This window comes from Abrus precatorius, unplaced genomic scaffold (genome assembly GCF_003935025.1).
Source record: "Abrus precatorius isolate BTA unplaced genomic scaffold, Abrus_2018 Scaffold9, whole genome shotgun sequence".
NCBI lineage: Eukaryota > Viridiplantae > Streptophyta > Magnoliopsida > Fabales > Fabaceae > Abrus > Abrus precatorius.
In genome coordinates this window covers 23,373,870-23,388,508 of record NW_020874439.1, presented here as the reverse complement: position 1 = coordinate 23,388,508, position 14,639 = coordinate 23,373,870, and the positions used below count along the sequence as shown (strand labels likewise).

General features: G+C 31.1%; 3 protein-coding genes across 6 annotated transcripts; 2 read left to right on the top strand and 1 right to left on the bottom strand.

Moving 5' to 3' along the window:
- Positions 1-1,579: 1,579 nt before the first annotated feature.
- LOC113851481 (auxin-responsive protein SAUR78) lies at positions 1,580-2,811 on the top strand. Its single transcript, XM_027481978.1, has one exon. It carries the CDS (start codon positions 1,640-1,642, stop codon positions 2,030-2,032), a length of 393 nt encoding a protein of 130 aa, XP_027337779.1. The 5' UTR covers positions 1,580-1,639; the 3' UTR covers positions 2,033-2,811.
- A 4,376-nt stretch (positions 2,812-7,187) lies between these two features.
- LOC113848856 (auxin-responsive protein SAUR72-like) lies at positions 7,188-7,514 on the bottom strand. Its single transcript, XM_027478215.1, has one exon. It carries the CDS (start codon positions 7,512-7,514, stop codon positions 7,188-7,190), a length of 327 nt encoding a protein of 108 aa, XP_027334016.1.
- A 1,860-nt stretch (positions 7,515-9,374) lies between these two features.
- LOC113849227 (probable complex I intermediate-associated protein 30) lies at positions 9,375-13,714 on the top strand. Of its 4 annotated transcripts, none has more exons than XM_027478976.1 (6): positions 9,375-9,445; positions 9,569-9,682; positions 9,792-9,937; positions 10,042-10,122; positions 10,238-10,336; positions 10,464-13,714. In XM_027478976.1, exons 1-6 carry the CDS (start codon positions 9,394-9,396, stop codon positions 10,503-10,505), a joined length of 534 nt encoding a protein of 177 aa, XP_027334777.1. In that variant the 5' UTR covers positions 9,375-9,393; the 3' UTR covers positions 10,506-13,714. The 4 variants fall into 4 exon arrangements, with proteins under 4 accessions (XP_027334777.1, XP_027334775.1, XP_027334778.1 ...); XM_027478974.1 differs by having other exon boundaries at positions 9,383-9,445; positions 12,399-13,714; XM_027478977.1 differs by having other exon boundaries at positions 9,383-9,445; positions 10,557-13,714.
- The last annotated feature ends 925 nt before the right edge of the window (positions 13,715-14,639 follow it).

Genomic DNA, 14,639 nt, shown 5'->3' with positions numbered 1-14,639 from the left:
CCTTTCAGAAACTCTGCATACGCAAATGTTTCATTTTTTTTTTCATGTATAAGGTATGCGTTAATTGATACAAATTATTATTATTAAGTATACACATAGTAGTTTTTGAAATTTTGAATTATAGTGAACTCACCAAATACTGCAAAATTTTGTATACAACATTAATTTGTATATAAAAGAATTTCTTTTCTTTCTTTCTTTCATATATGGGACTACTGAGAAATTTTATTAATTGTCCTTGAATTTGAATTTTGGAGAAATTGACAAAGTCTATGATTGGAGTTGTTAGTGCTCTGCTAGATGAGGTTCCTTGGCCCCATATGCATTTAGAACCTTGTTAATGGTACCTCTGTACCTAAGAAAGCTAGTAAAGCAGATACAGGAAAAGGACAATTATGTGGGTACCATCACTTTGTAGTGTGTAAGGTAGATGAATTTGCCTAAGTTTTAGCAATGCCCAGTTGAGTGCATTCCACAGATGCGATCCTTGCTGGCTTGCTAACCAACCAACACCTTAATTTGTTGCTGTTTCATGATGCCAAGCCATTAACAAACAATAACAAAGAAAACCATTGTATGTACCTAATTTCATTTCAAATCCATTACCTAATCAGATTCATTTTTGTTCTCTGGTCTGCTTTATTCTTTTTTATCATAATAAGGGAAGGTTGCGTTGTTATAATATACTTTCAATACTTTTGAGAACAAGCATGAAAAGAAAAATCGGTTCCAACAACCTAAAAGAATTTTTTATATCCAATAAATATCCTCATTATCATCGGTTCCAATTTTGTAAAATAATAATAAGAAAGGTTCAAATATTGTAAGGTTAGAGTGCTATTACTTTCAAGGTTGCTTTACAACAGATGGTGGTTGATTGCATGGCTCTGGACAGTGCCTCAATTGATGCTACTATTAATTATATAATAATAGACAAACTTGAAATTGTTAAATATAACCGGGAAATTTTATCTATTTTAATGCATCTATTAGTTAATTCAAATCATAATGTTCTATTCTTAATTCCTAAGACTCTTTGAAAGTCGCTTGGACTTTGGAGGTTTTTTTTTTCTTGTGCACACCCGTGTTCCAACTGAACTTGTACATTTTCCCCTCAATACTGGCACAAACATTATACTTGATATATATCATAATAGTTTTTTGCAATTAACATTTCTCAGTAAGTAAAATATTTTATCATATTGAAATGATGTAACGATTATACACTTTTTGGCGATTATAAAACAACTGTAGGGAGAGAAAAGTGGAAAATCTCATGGTCCTCGAGGTAGGAAGAAAAATAAAAGGAGGGCATAAATGTGAAAGCACAAGAAGCAAGGGAATTTGTCTCTTAGCAAAGTTTGCCAAAGCCAAACCCCTCACTAGAGGCCAAACAAAAGAGCAACTGGTTTTTCAATTCTCCACCCAATATCTCATTCTTAGCTGTGTCCTAAACAGTGGGCCATGCACATGTTTAACCCCTTCCCATTCCATCATTCACCACACTTCCCTCTCTTCCCCCCCTAAGCCCCTTTATAAATGAACCTTCCCTCACACCTTCTCATCATTCTTCACACCAACTAACCCCTTTTTCTCTCTACTCTTTCTCACCGAGTCACTCATCAAACACCTTCCAAAAATGGCCAAAGTTGGAAGACTAACAAAGCTCAAGTCAGCGATCAAAAGGTGGCCCTCATTGACCAAACTCAGCCGCAACAACAGCACTGCCTCCTCCAACAAAGAAGCCACTTACTCCTCCAAAGAACATGAACATGAACATGAACAAGATCTTCATGCGGTCTATGTTGGCAAGTCTCGAAGGAGGTACCTCGTAAACTCCGAAGTCATTGATCATCCTGTGTTTCAAGAGCTAGTGGATAAGTCGTCTTCTAATGGATGTAATGATGGAGTTGTGGTTTCTTGTGAGGTGGTTCTGTTTGAGCACTTGTTGTGGATGCTTGAGAGTGCTGAGACTGAGACCCAGTTGGGGTCCATGGATGAGCTGGTTGAGTTCTACTCCTGTGCATGCTGATGCACTTGCTGACACACCTAGTAACTGACTTTAGTTGTTTTTCATGTGGTGACAGAAGAAGAAAACAAAACCATTTGTGACTTTGTTAATTCAGATTGATCAAATGTTATATATATAAATATTGTTATTAATTGCAGTGAACATCTTATGGCGATTAATTAACATGGATGTGCTATTCTTCATGCTTCCTTTGAGGTGAATCTAATGCGAATTCATATCTCCTGTCTCGTTTACCTGTGTTTTTCCTTGTCTCTTTCATTAAAAATGACACTTCATCAAAAGTTAAACTAACAACTAATTAATCATCACTTAATGAGAGAGAAAATTTTCTTGTAGATGCAATATATATTAACGAAAATGTTAACACTTAAAAAATAGTAAGTTTTTATTAAAAAAAATTATTATAGTTTTATAATTTTAATGTGTGCATGTATTATTTTTAAGGTCTTAAATTTAATTTTAAAGTTTGAAGCTAACAAACTATATATATTTTAATCAGAAAAACAAGGAAGGGGACATATGATTTCATCTTATTGATACGCATCATAGGAGAGGAATTATTAGTATGTCATGTCGAAGATTGTTGAGAGAATCCGGCAATATGGTCAAGAGTATATGGTGGGTTGGATTTTGGTAGAGGTATAACTCCAAGTTGCTGGTTGCTTGTGGGCAACGAGATACATGAGGATTATTGATGTTGATGTTAAGTGAGTAATTATTGTAAACATGGTACTTATCATAATGTTTATCCTTTGAATTTCTAATGAAAGTGGCCGACATTGGTGAGCAGTTAATTTCTGTTTCATCTATTTTTCTTTGACTTGCTCCTTCCCTTGCGTTAATGTCCTAGCTATTGTATCAAATTGACAGTAATATTAGAGATTATTTCAATAATAATTAAAGTGTTTATTTACTAAGTATTTATTTCATAAAAAAGTATATAATAAATTAATTATAAAATTTACTGGCATAAACTGAAATTAAAAAAATCATGAACAATTTTTACATAAAGTTTTCTAAACGACTCTTAATATAATATGAAGTCCTTTCAATGAAACCGTTACCGCCATATCAGTTAGATGCTGATATACAAGTACCGTGGAGTTTTCTTGGGTTTATGTCTTATAAATTCTTTTATTATTATTATTTGTCTTACTTGTTCATCAAAGAGGGTGATGATGGAGGCAAAAAATTAATATACACGGCCTACATCTAAAAGTGTTTACGCAAACAGGTTTAAATTATGATTTGTAACATTCAAACCTAAGATTTCAACTACTTTTCACCACTACGAGATCCAAACAACAAAAAGTAAGCAAATAAATGAGATTTTTGTGGATGACAAAGTAAGAAAAGTGGGGTCTAATTTTAATATGCTTTGGTAAACTAATCTATTGTGCTTTAGGTACACTCACGTTTTCATTATATACATATTTATGATTGCTTAGCTCAAACATTAACGGATGTCCCCAAGATCTGATACATCTAATTGGATCGATCAAAACCAAGCAAAAGACAGTGATGTTTGACCTTACTTTTTGTCATCGAGGATATTTGACTATACATTAAGAATATGATTCAAAGAATTGAATGTCTTGGACATGGAGGACTATAGTCTAGTGCAATTGTACATCAAATTCCAATACTATGTGAACATGGGGATTACCAATAAACAAGAAAAATGAAAGCAGCCATAAGTGTTTTTCATGTTTGTAAAATTGCACCCGAAACATGTGTTTGGTGCGACACTAACGAAGATCAATACCGAAATTACAGGATCTGGCCAAAGGAGTCCCCATTGTATTTAGAAACTCATGCTGGATTGGAAACTTAGCATAATTAGCATTTGTTGTCTTCGTTTTTCAACCCTCTTGCTTATGAAATGGAACATTGTGGTTCAAAGCTTGCTTGGTTAAGACTCAATTTTGGTATCGTGTCTGTTTCCTAATGAAAAGATTGTTAATTAAGCAAGCAAAAATAAATAAATAAATAAATAAATAATGAGTGGTGTTTGTCATCTATATACTTATTTTATTTAATAATTTATGAAAATTGTAAATTAGTATATTTAATCATTGAATCATATGAAATTATTTTGAAGTACGTATATATCAAATTTGAATACTTTTTTTTTATAAAAATATATAATTTTATATCTGATATTTATTTATATTTTTAAAAACATATTATACAATAATGTATCAACCAACAAAATTAGTAAGTGTATAAAAAAGTTGGGGAAATAAAAAAAATAATTTTGATTAAAACTAAATTTATTTTGAACAATTAATTTACCAAGATGTAGTCTCTCTTGAAGATTTTCTCTGACATTGTAGCTGGAGTTGAAGTTATAGTTAATTTTACTGTATATACAAGGTTGGACATTCTTGTTGGCTTTCTGTCCCAAACCCAAAGAACTTTTATTCACAACTGTAAACGCAGCCAAGCTAGCCTGTCTTCCGTGCTTCGTTCACACAAAAGGCCAAAGGAATGCCACAGCCTTTTGTTTTTCTGTTTTTTAGTCTTTTTCATCATTTGTCATATATTACTGTGGGTCTCGCCCACCGTTTCGTATGCACACATTTTTTATATATGAAAATTTCACCTCTGCAGGATTAATGTATACTTTTATATTTCCATTTATACATAATGATAAATATATACATACAAATTTATATCAGCTTCATAAGTTTTTTCTTTCAATTGTAACCTTATTTCCAATTCAACCTCACATGCAAGTGACAAATACATTTTTTCCAAAAAGAAAATTTACTTATATTTTTAATCTCTTTCATTTAGGTTATATATGTACGATTTTGATCTCTGAATTTTTTTCAACTAAATAGATCTTTCTATTTTTAATATAACTAATGCATGATTATTAAACTATAATTTTTTATTTAAGTTTTTTACAAATTGAATTGAATAAATTGTCATACTTTCAAAATTAACCAACTATAAAATATCAAAAAATTTATTTTTAGACTTTTATAATAATTTTATGTTCCAATTTCATAACAAATTTTCTAAAAGAATGAAAAAAAATAAAAAATTAATTAAAGAGTAAATTTGTATAATTTAAAAATAAAAAATTAAACTACACATAAACCAAACTAAAGTACTAAAATTGCAATAGGGAATTTTTAACTATCTATAATTATACATGGGTGCATGACTAGCATTTCAAATCATGGGAGGGACTAGTTATAACATGAGTATGACTTATTCCTTAATAATAATGAAGGATTTCCTTTATCCGATGCAATAAAAAATAAATAAATGAAAGGTGTGTTATCCATGCATGCATGCATGCATGCACACCTCTTTTCTTCACGGAATGTTTTTAAGAGCAAAATAATGGCACCTAGCTGGTACTAGACTTAAGGTCCACGACATCATGGGCTAGGTTGAATGATATTGATAAGATTTGGTGAGAGAGATTTGAACTTACTAGTTGTGTATGAGATGATATATGTGGGGGCATCGAACTTGTACAATAATATAGTTGATGATATCCACAGCTTAATTTAAAATAGATTAAATTGGAATATTTATGCATATATAATGTGTATAAGTACGTAATCTTTTTGTTTGTATATCATTGAAGGAAGAATCAACTAGGAAATATGACGAAATGCTTAGAGGAAAATGTTAGAAGAGTACAACCAAGTGGCAATTGCTAGCTGTTCTCTTAGGTGTAGAAACCAAACATTGTGAGTGCAAAATAGTGACTATCGCTTTCTTATTTTTCTTGGCACTTTTTCCAGGAGCAATTTGTGGCCCTTTCTCTTCTCTGATCCTTTATTTATAAATAATAAAAAAAAAACTTATAAATGGATAAGTCTGAGAGAGATTTGAGCTTATTAGCAAAAGTTTGTATACTCAAAGTGTACATCAATTCGGTAGGGCCAATGAAATATTACTATGCCCTTTCAAAGATATTATTTTTAACTTTCTCACAATTATACAGCTCAGTTTCTTTTTTATAGAAAAATAGAATCATTATTAAAAATAAATAATTTAACATGGATGGGAGTTTGAGAGAGACACAAAAATATATTAAACTTGCAATATGTAGCTTTCTATTCTGTTCTTGCGTTCAATGTAACATTTGAAACCTTACATTTTCCATGAATTAATTGTAAAAATTCTTTCTGTCTAAAAAATGTTAATTTAACACCATCATTTTTTTTCTTTTAATTATTGAAAATTTAGAAGTTTTCATCGCACCATTTAATTGTAAATTTGATTTCCCTGCCGTTAGAATATTGAAGTTTCTCCTCGTTTAAATAATTTCTTTTGAAGACTCAAAATTATATTCTTTATAAATACAATTAAGAAAGTATTAATTATATAGAAAACACAAAATCATTTACTTTCACTTTATTAATTAATTAAAATATTTAATATTCACTCCATCTATTCATATCCACACAATAGAAAAACTCATAATTAAAGGCTCAGTTATACTTTTCTTTACCATACTTTATCTTATGTATTACCTTAGTTCCTCGAATTTTATAAATTTTAGCATTTAATTTTTATAAATTTTCAATTATTAAAATATCTCTTATCTCAAATTCTGGTTAAAATTAAGAAAAATATGACGTATTATAACTTCTACGAATAAAATAAAATTGTATAAAATATTTGAAAATAAAATTATTTTCAAAGTGCCGATTATGGGCATTATTTTTTGTTTCTGTTTTTATTTAAACATGTTTTCATCATGTTCTTTATCAATTCATACAAAACTACTATCACATTATGCTCCTGTTATATTAACATTTTCATTAATTAATAGACAAAATTTAAGATAAAAAATTAATAAAAAATCATAAAATTATGTACAAATAATTAAAATTACACACACACACACATATATATATATATATATATATTATTAAATGATAAAAGCCAAAAGTACCATTGAACGTGACTCAAAACATACGTCCATCCATCTATGTACTATAAAAATTTTAACTAAATAAAAGTTATATACTCGACATTTACAGAAAAATTATCATGGCACTCAACATTAATTACACTTACCGTATTTTAATCAAGAATAACCGTAAATCATTCAACAAGAACCCACCCACCTGTGTGTGTATATATATATAGCCCCACAAGAAGTAGAATTGTACATCTCTAATCAAATTGGTTTTATTACCCTCCTCTTAATCTTGATCTTTTCATTGGACCTTTTGATCAACCACTCTTCAAAATCTTGTGCTTCAAATGGGATCCTCAGAACCCCTTCATTCCTAAACCCATATTCATCAGCTGACCTACCCAACAACTCGCAGAAATAATCATCACTAAGTGTTCTGATGTGAACCATAAATCGCTTGCAAGTATCTTCATTTGTGCCAACACAAATTGGAACATAACCTTTAGGTGTCAACAAAGGCCTCTCTATGGTCTTAAAAGCACTGCCACCACTCACCCATTTCCTCAACTTGCTTAGTATCGCTCCCATTGATAACAAAACACTCTTATGATCTAAAATGGCTTTGTTCCAATGTTGCCGTGAGATGCTTGATCATGTTCTTCCTATATTGCATGTCCCATAAATAAATATGTTGATGTTGATTGTTCAAGAAGTTTTGTTTTCACTATGACGATTAAATTGATGGGGATGCGTTTCTTCTATAATTTGCCTCGATGCTGAATGCCGTGACAACAATCTTGGTAGCTTATTTTAAGTTAATAATATTCCTTTTAGTTCCACTAAGTTCATAAATAGAGTTTTACTGAGTAATTATTTATTTTAATCTTTTAAATTATAAATCCATTATTTCAATCTTTGATTTTATAAAAATATTACTTGAATTCTTAACTTCACAAACAGCATTTATTATAATTTTTTCCCATACAAAATGATAACGAAACATAAAATAAAAAGGCATTATAAAAAAGAGTTAATTTTAAAAAAATTAAAAATTAAAGTGAACTTCTTTTTTTTTAATCAAATTAGAGACTAAACTAATAAACTCTTGTAATTTGAGAGATTAAAGTAACTATTTTTCATGAATCTTGTTAACTGAAGTGAGTATAATAAAAGATAATAAAATAAAGATTTTTCTAAACAAGATAAAGGATAAAAACCCCGTTTAAAACTTTTAAATTACATAAACTTATTTATAAAATATTAACGAACTGACCTTAGAAAATACTATACGTTACTCTATCGAATTCAAATATACTTTTTAATTTTTACTTTTTGCCTACTAATATTCGTATACTAATCTTAGACGTAACTCATCTTGTTGGCAGAGACTTGAATTTTGTCTTCTTGAAAAAATATAAAAAAAATTGTTTGTACTCGAATATCTTGCGATCACAATCTTTTAGCAGTAGTATATGGCTGTATACGGTGAATTTGATTGTTGCCATTCATTTTAAATAAACGTTTTAAAATGATGATTTCTTTTTCACTACTATGCATGCATGTTGAGTTATAATTTTAAAATCATTATTGTATTTAATCCATCTTTATGTAGTTAAATATAACTTTTATTGATAGTTAATCAAACAAGCCGTTTATGACACGTGCCTTGTGAATTTGCTAAATATAACTACAATAATGTGAGATATTTAGCTTCATACAACCTTGTTTCAAAAGAAAGGAATATAAAAACAAAAATTTATAAAAGAAACAATGAATATAAATATTTTTTTCTTATATATTAAATCCTAGTCTTATTTTTAAGAATGGGATTTTTTTCACATGGTTTTTTCCTCATGTAATTTATATGTTTTTTCAATTTTATGAAACATGTCTTATGATTTTTTATAAAATAAAAATATGTTTTTCCGATTACTTAACATTAAGCTCAATAAATGTTTAAGAATCCTGATAAAAATTTCTATTTAATTTTTGGAGTTTTTTAACTCATAGTTAAAAATGCCCAATTCTTATATTTTAATTCTATTTTTAATATCAATACAATGGTTACGTATTAATTAAATTAATATTTTCTTAAATATTTTAATTTATATTATTATTTTTCTTTTTAAAAAAATCTTACGACACCGAGCGATGAGAGAAAACCTTTACATGAAAGATCCTCATCAAAACACTAAGATTTTTTTTTAATCGTAAACTGTTAACTCAGAACCAAAACGCCATAGTGATTAATTATTAATAATAATTAACTATATAATCTTGTGAAATAAGAATAACTGTAAACCAGTTATTTTTTCAATTACAGTACACAACTTGTTTAGGTTGTAAAATTGGGCCTAGTGAGTTGAAGAAACCCAGAAAAAGAATAAGGTCCCTACCCTTAGGCCCATTTACGGACATCGATGAGGCACTCGCCACCTGTTGGGGGTGTCACAGAGAGAGAGAGAGAATGTCAAGATTGCGAAAACTGTTCCAAGCTTCTGTGGATGCTACTAAGAGAGGTATCTGATTTTCAATCTTCATTCATTCTCTGTAACTAAAACATTTTTTTTGAATTCGGATGAAGTTTTTTTATTGATATTGTTGCTCTCTATTCGCTAACTCTGTGTGCATTGGAACAAAAGTTATATCTGGTAATCTTGATGATTTGATGCCACCACCTGAAAGATACATATTCAGCTTCAATTCCAAGCAAGAGTTAAGCAAATGGCATTTGTATTCTGATTCTGAATTTGGAGGTGGGGTGGCTTATTTTGGGCTCCATTTACTTGCTATTACTAAAGTTTGTATTATTTTAATGTTTGGATTTTCAGGGTTTTTAATGTTTCACTGTTACTACCCACCCAGGTTTGTCCTCTGCGTCTCTGCAGATAACTGAATCTGAAAATGGAGTAACTTCTGGAATCTTCTCTGGGAATCTTTCTCTGGATGTCACTGAGGGCTCTAAATGGAACATCAGAAGGGGTGGCTTCTGTGGAATGCGTTCAAAAAAGGTTGCATCTTGTTTTTAAACAATCATATCGGATTTAATAAATGTTATTGGTGCTTAATTTTGATTTGAATGTGTTATTTTTAAGCAATTATTTCATCTTTGCAGTTTGATGGTTTCATTGATTTGGATTCTTATGATACTATTGCTATGAAACTTAAAGGAGATGGAAGATGTTATATATCCACTGTGAGTGCCCTTTTTCATTGTCAGTGTCAAATTACTCTGCTAGGAAATCTGGAGGACTTAAATTTCATTTTTGGTTAGTTTTGCAAGTATTGTAACTGATATGGTTTCGTTGCAGATCTACACGGAGAATTGGGTTAATTCACCTGGGCAGATGGAAGATAATTCATGGCAAGCTTTTGTTTATGTGCCTAAAGGCAACTGGTTTATTGCAAAGGTAAGTTCCATTAGTGTCTCACTGCTTAAAACCTGATAACTCGTGATGGACTAAGTTCTCATGTAGGATGCCTGTTCTATAATTTGAGTGACATATTTGATGCTCCATTGCTTGTGACTTGTGACAGTTTTTCCTGCTAGACTATATTACTAGCTATGCGGCAATGTAAATGGTAAAAAATAGTTACCCTGATGCGAAAGCTTTTCCTTTGGGACAATAGGACTAGTAGGGTTGGGCAACGGTTGGGTTTGGATCCAAAAAGCCAAAACTGAAGCAATACAATCGTCTAACAATCCAAACCGCTTCCATCCGAATAGCCTCTTGGGTTGGGCGAGTAGCAGGCTCAACAGGTAACGGGTTAGTTGGGTGGATTAAGGTGGGTATAGGCTAAATCTTGGATTGGATTAACTTTTGGTCCACATCTTAGAAGAGATCTGTTGCCGACAAAGCTAGAGATGAGCAATGAACTTAGAGAGAGAAATATGAGAAAAATAAAAAATACACAAAGGGATCAGAGAAGCAGGAGATACACTGAGAAAGAGATGAGCATCATCAAAAGATGAAGAAGTGTTAGAGACAAACATCAACGTAAGATGAAGCACTGTTAGCAACACTAAAGATGAAGCACCATCAGAGACAACCACAATTGAAAAGTGACACCAAAGAAGAAGCACCGTTGAAGATGACCACCATTAGAGATGAAACACCATCAATCCATAAAAGATGAAGCACTGTTGGAGACGAGTATTATGAATATGATGGGTAACACGTGGCGCAAGAGCATTCTCAAGTAGGTGAGAGTAAGAGGTTGAGGTCTATGGTTTGTGGGGAGAGAACAACAGAAATCTCAGCCCAACAACAGTCCCACTAGTGCAAGAGAAAAGAAGGAAGTGAGAGAGAAGAGAAGGAGGTGTGTGGCAGTGGCTAAGAGCAGAGAGCAAAACCCACATCTAGGTTTTTTTTTTTCTTAAAATTCAAATTTTTAATTTTGGTCTAACTCTAGAGTACAAAAATGCTATGGGCTTCCAACAACAAGAAATTTTTACTACCCATATTTAAAGTTTAAACATTTTTTTCCATCCGATTCTGACCCAAACCAGTTTGATACTCATTGTTTTGGTTCGATTCAGATTAGACAGGTTTGGTCAGGCCTTTTTGTTTTTTGCTCACTCCTAAGGACTAGGAAACTCATACCAGATATAATGAAAGCTCTTTGATCATTGCTCTTGTACCTTTGCATCTACTTCCTTATAAGCCTTACCACCGCAATGTTTTCAAAAGGTCTAGGTTATGATTAGGAATAGTGAGCCGTTTTGCTATGATTATACAAATCTGTAGAGCATTGACGGTTTAATACATGATTGTTGAATTTGGAAGTTGGAAAGCTTCTGAGGCATTATAGGAGGCAGCCAAAGAAGTATTGACACTTCAAAATAGTAGTTATGTTTGTGTCGTATCCATTTTATTATGTCTACAATGATTCATGCTTGCTCTTTAAATATTGATTCAATGTTGACCTAAAAATCATGTATTATGTTAAATTTATACTAATTTTATACATTAGATTATAGTTATATAGTCTTATAACTTTTAAAATTTGTCATGTTCCTACTTCCATGTCATATAAAGAATAACCTTTTTAGAAGGCAGTTTTTATGCATAAGAAATGTGTATTACTTGTTTCAGGGAGCCTATGCTTAAATTTGGAATTTCTGTATTGTTATATTCAAAACTGCTTTTGTTAATGTTATCATCATCTGTCATGGCTGCTACTCATTAAAGAATTTAGTATTGACATGGTGAGTGAGTAAACCAGGTTGATCTAGGCATTGCTGATCTTACAGTTTGAAATTGAGTGAAAAACATATGATAGAATAATTGTCATTTGATTTTGTACCCTGTTGATTTTCTAGAAATGTGAAAGTTAAGTGATGGATATCATTGGCCCATATTAAGCTCTAAAGTGGCAATACTTGCACAATTGATTGCATTCTTTTCTATTGTGAATTTCTGACACTTTTAAGCAATGGGGATGTGCATAGTAATTTCATTGATTGACCAGATTCCTCTTGCTCGATATTTACCTACTTGGAGAGGGAATGTTATAGATGCACAAATTGAAATGAATCCATCCCGTGTTCTGGGCATGTCTCTGTCTGTCAATGCTGAGGGTGGAGTCCCAGGTGCTAGATCTGGGCCAGGTGATTTCAGAGTTGAACTTGATTGGATCAAAGCTATGAGACAGAATGAAGTATAGGTTGCAAATAAAAATCTAAAATTTTGCTCCTTTCAGGGTGGTAAATTCTGACCCTTTTTGTAGAGTAAATCCTTATGTTAGTCTTCGAGATTGTATTGACTGGAGATTTTAACCCGGAAGAAGTTATTTGTTTTAGTCTTTTTTTGTCATTTTGCAAAATCAAGGACTAATGTAGGATTTTTGAAAAATCATAGACTAAATGCTTGACTCATACAAATTCAAGGATAAATTTGGACATTTACTGCCTTTATGGTTCATAAAGGAAAAGTACATGTGGTAGTTATCCCAGTGTCAATGTTCATCTGGTATTTATTACTGCTATAGTAGGTCCAATAATGGCTTTCATATTCATATGAAAGCACTTACAGAAAACAAAATTCATTGTTTTCATCATATTCATTGTAGAAAATCAAGATTGAATATGACCTTGAAAATAGTTGATTATCACAGACATAATGGGACTGTCGGTCGTCAATAAGTGGTGTGAATTTGATATAACGGCGGATTACTACCAACCTTGGAATATGGCCAAATATCATTATCAACTTGTCTTGCACCCATGCCTAAATTAAATCTTGCTGGTTTCATGCAACTGTGATCTTCTCATGCTATAGGATATTTACTTATTACTATGGTTTGTTATAACTCTGACAACTTTAGCTTGAAATTTAATGGATCTTTTGTCACAAGCATCTTGTGATTTGTCATACTTAGAATACCGAGTGTTAACTTTGACACATTATGGAACGCCCTGTAAAAGGGGTAGAAGATTTTTTTTCTTCTTTGAATACATGCCACTACTTACTCTATTATTATTATCTTCTTGACTATGGCTTTATCTGAACAGTTGATATTTGATAGGCCGGTGGGATATTTGATTATTTGTATGACTTATCTCATGCATTTTTCAGAAGAAATATCTCATCTTATCACAGTGCTATCAGCCAAACCTAAGGTTAACGCTGAAATTTCAAGGTTGTTACTGTTTATTCAATAATTAACATGTTAAAAGTATTTTTGAAAATAGTATAACTTACTAACTACACACGTGTTTAATAATGAATTAGGTGTTTATGACAGGGCAGTGCCTATCTAATTCGTTTTCGTTGAATAGAAACTTTGAAACGGAAAAAATAAAAAGAAAATGGTCCTTTTTTGTTCGATATCAAAGGTATCTTTCAGTCGTCAGTTAGATATTAATCTCTTTGAAGGTGAAGGAATCACTAAAATTGGCATAATCTCATTCAATAAAGCATTTTTTTATACATACACACTAGTGAGAATTAAGCTTTAATTAATATGCTTAAAGGATTTAACCATCTATCAATTGTGACAGGTTTTGTTGGTACAATATTACCATGCTTGTACACATACACTTACATAAAAATAAAAAACAAATCAAAGACTTCACATTTTTACATCATTCTCAATGCTAAAAGTGCAATTAATCATATAATTTATATGATAATCAGAAGTTAAGTTTTAGAAGATAAAATTATATAATAAAATAGTATATATTTTTTATGTAATGAAAATTATTTATTAATCTAAGAATGATTTTAAAGAATAATTTTAATTACATAATTGTAAATCAAATCAATTAGTTACACTTATAGATTTAATTTAAACTAAAGCAAAACTACCAGCAAGTTGTCTATGAGCTTTGGAATTGAAAGGGACTTTATGAATTGATTCAGATAATAAAGGTCCTTGGTTGTCACACTAGACCTACTTGACAGTTAACTTATTATTCTTGCCGCAACTTGCTATTTTGAATTATTTTTTCTTTCGTTTCTTTGAATCATTACCAAAGTTGGAAATGTGATTAAAGTTTAGGGGGCCACATAAGTAACTAAACAAAAATGGCTGTATCTTGGGTGCGTTATGCTGTCCCTTAGTGACTCTTGAATGTGCAACTTGTGAAATAGTTGCAATTACCATAAGTAGTTATTGCCTTATTGGTCAATTTTAGAGAGCTCAAATATAATGATGTGAGACCCACAAGCTTTTAGACGATTTAGATGCCAATATGGGATTTAATAGACA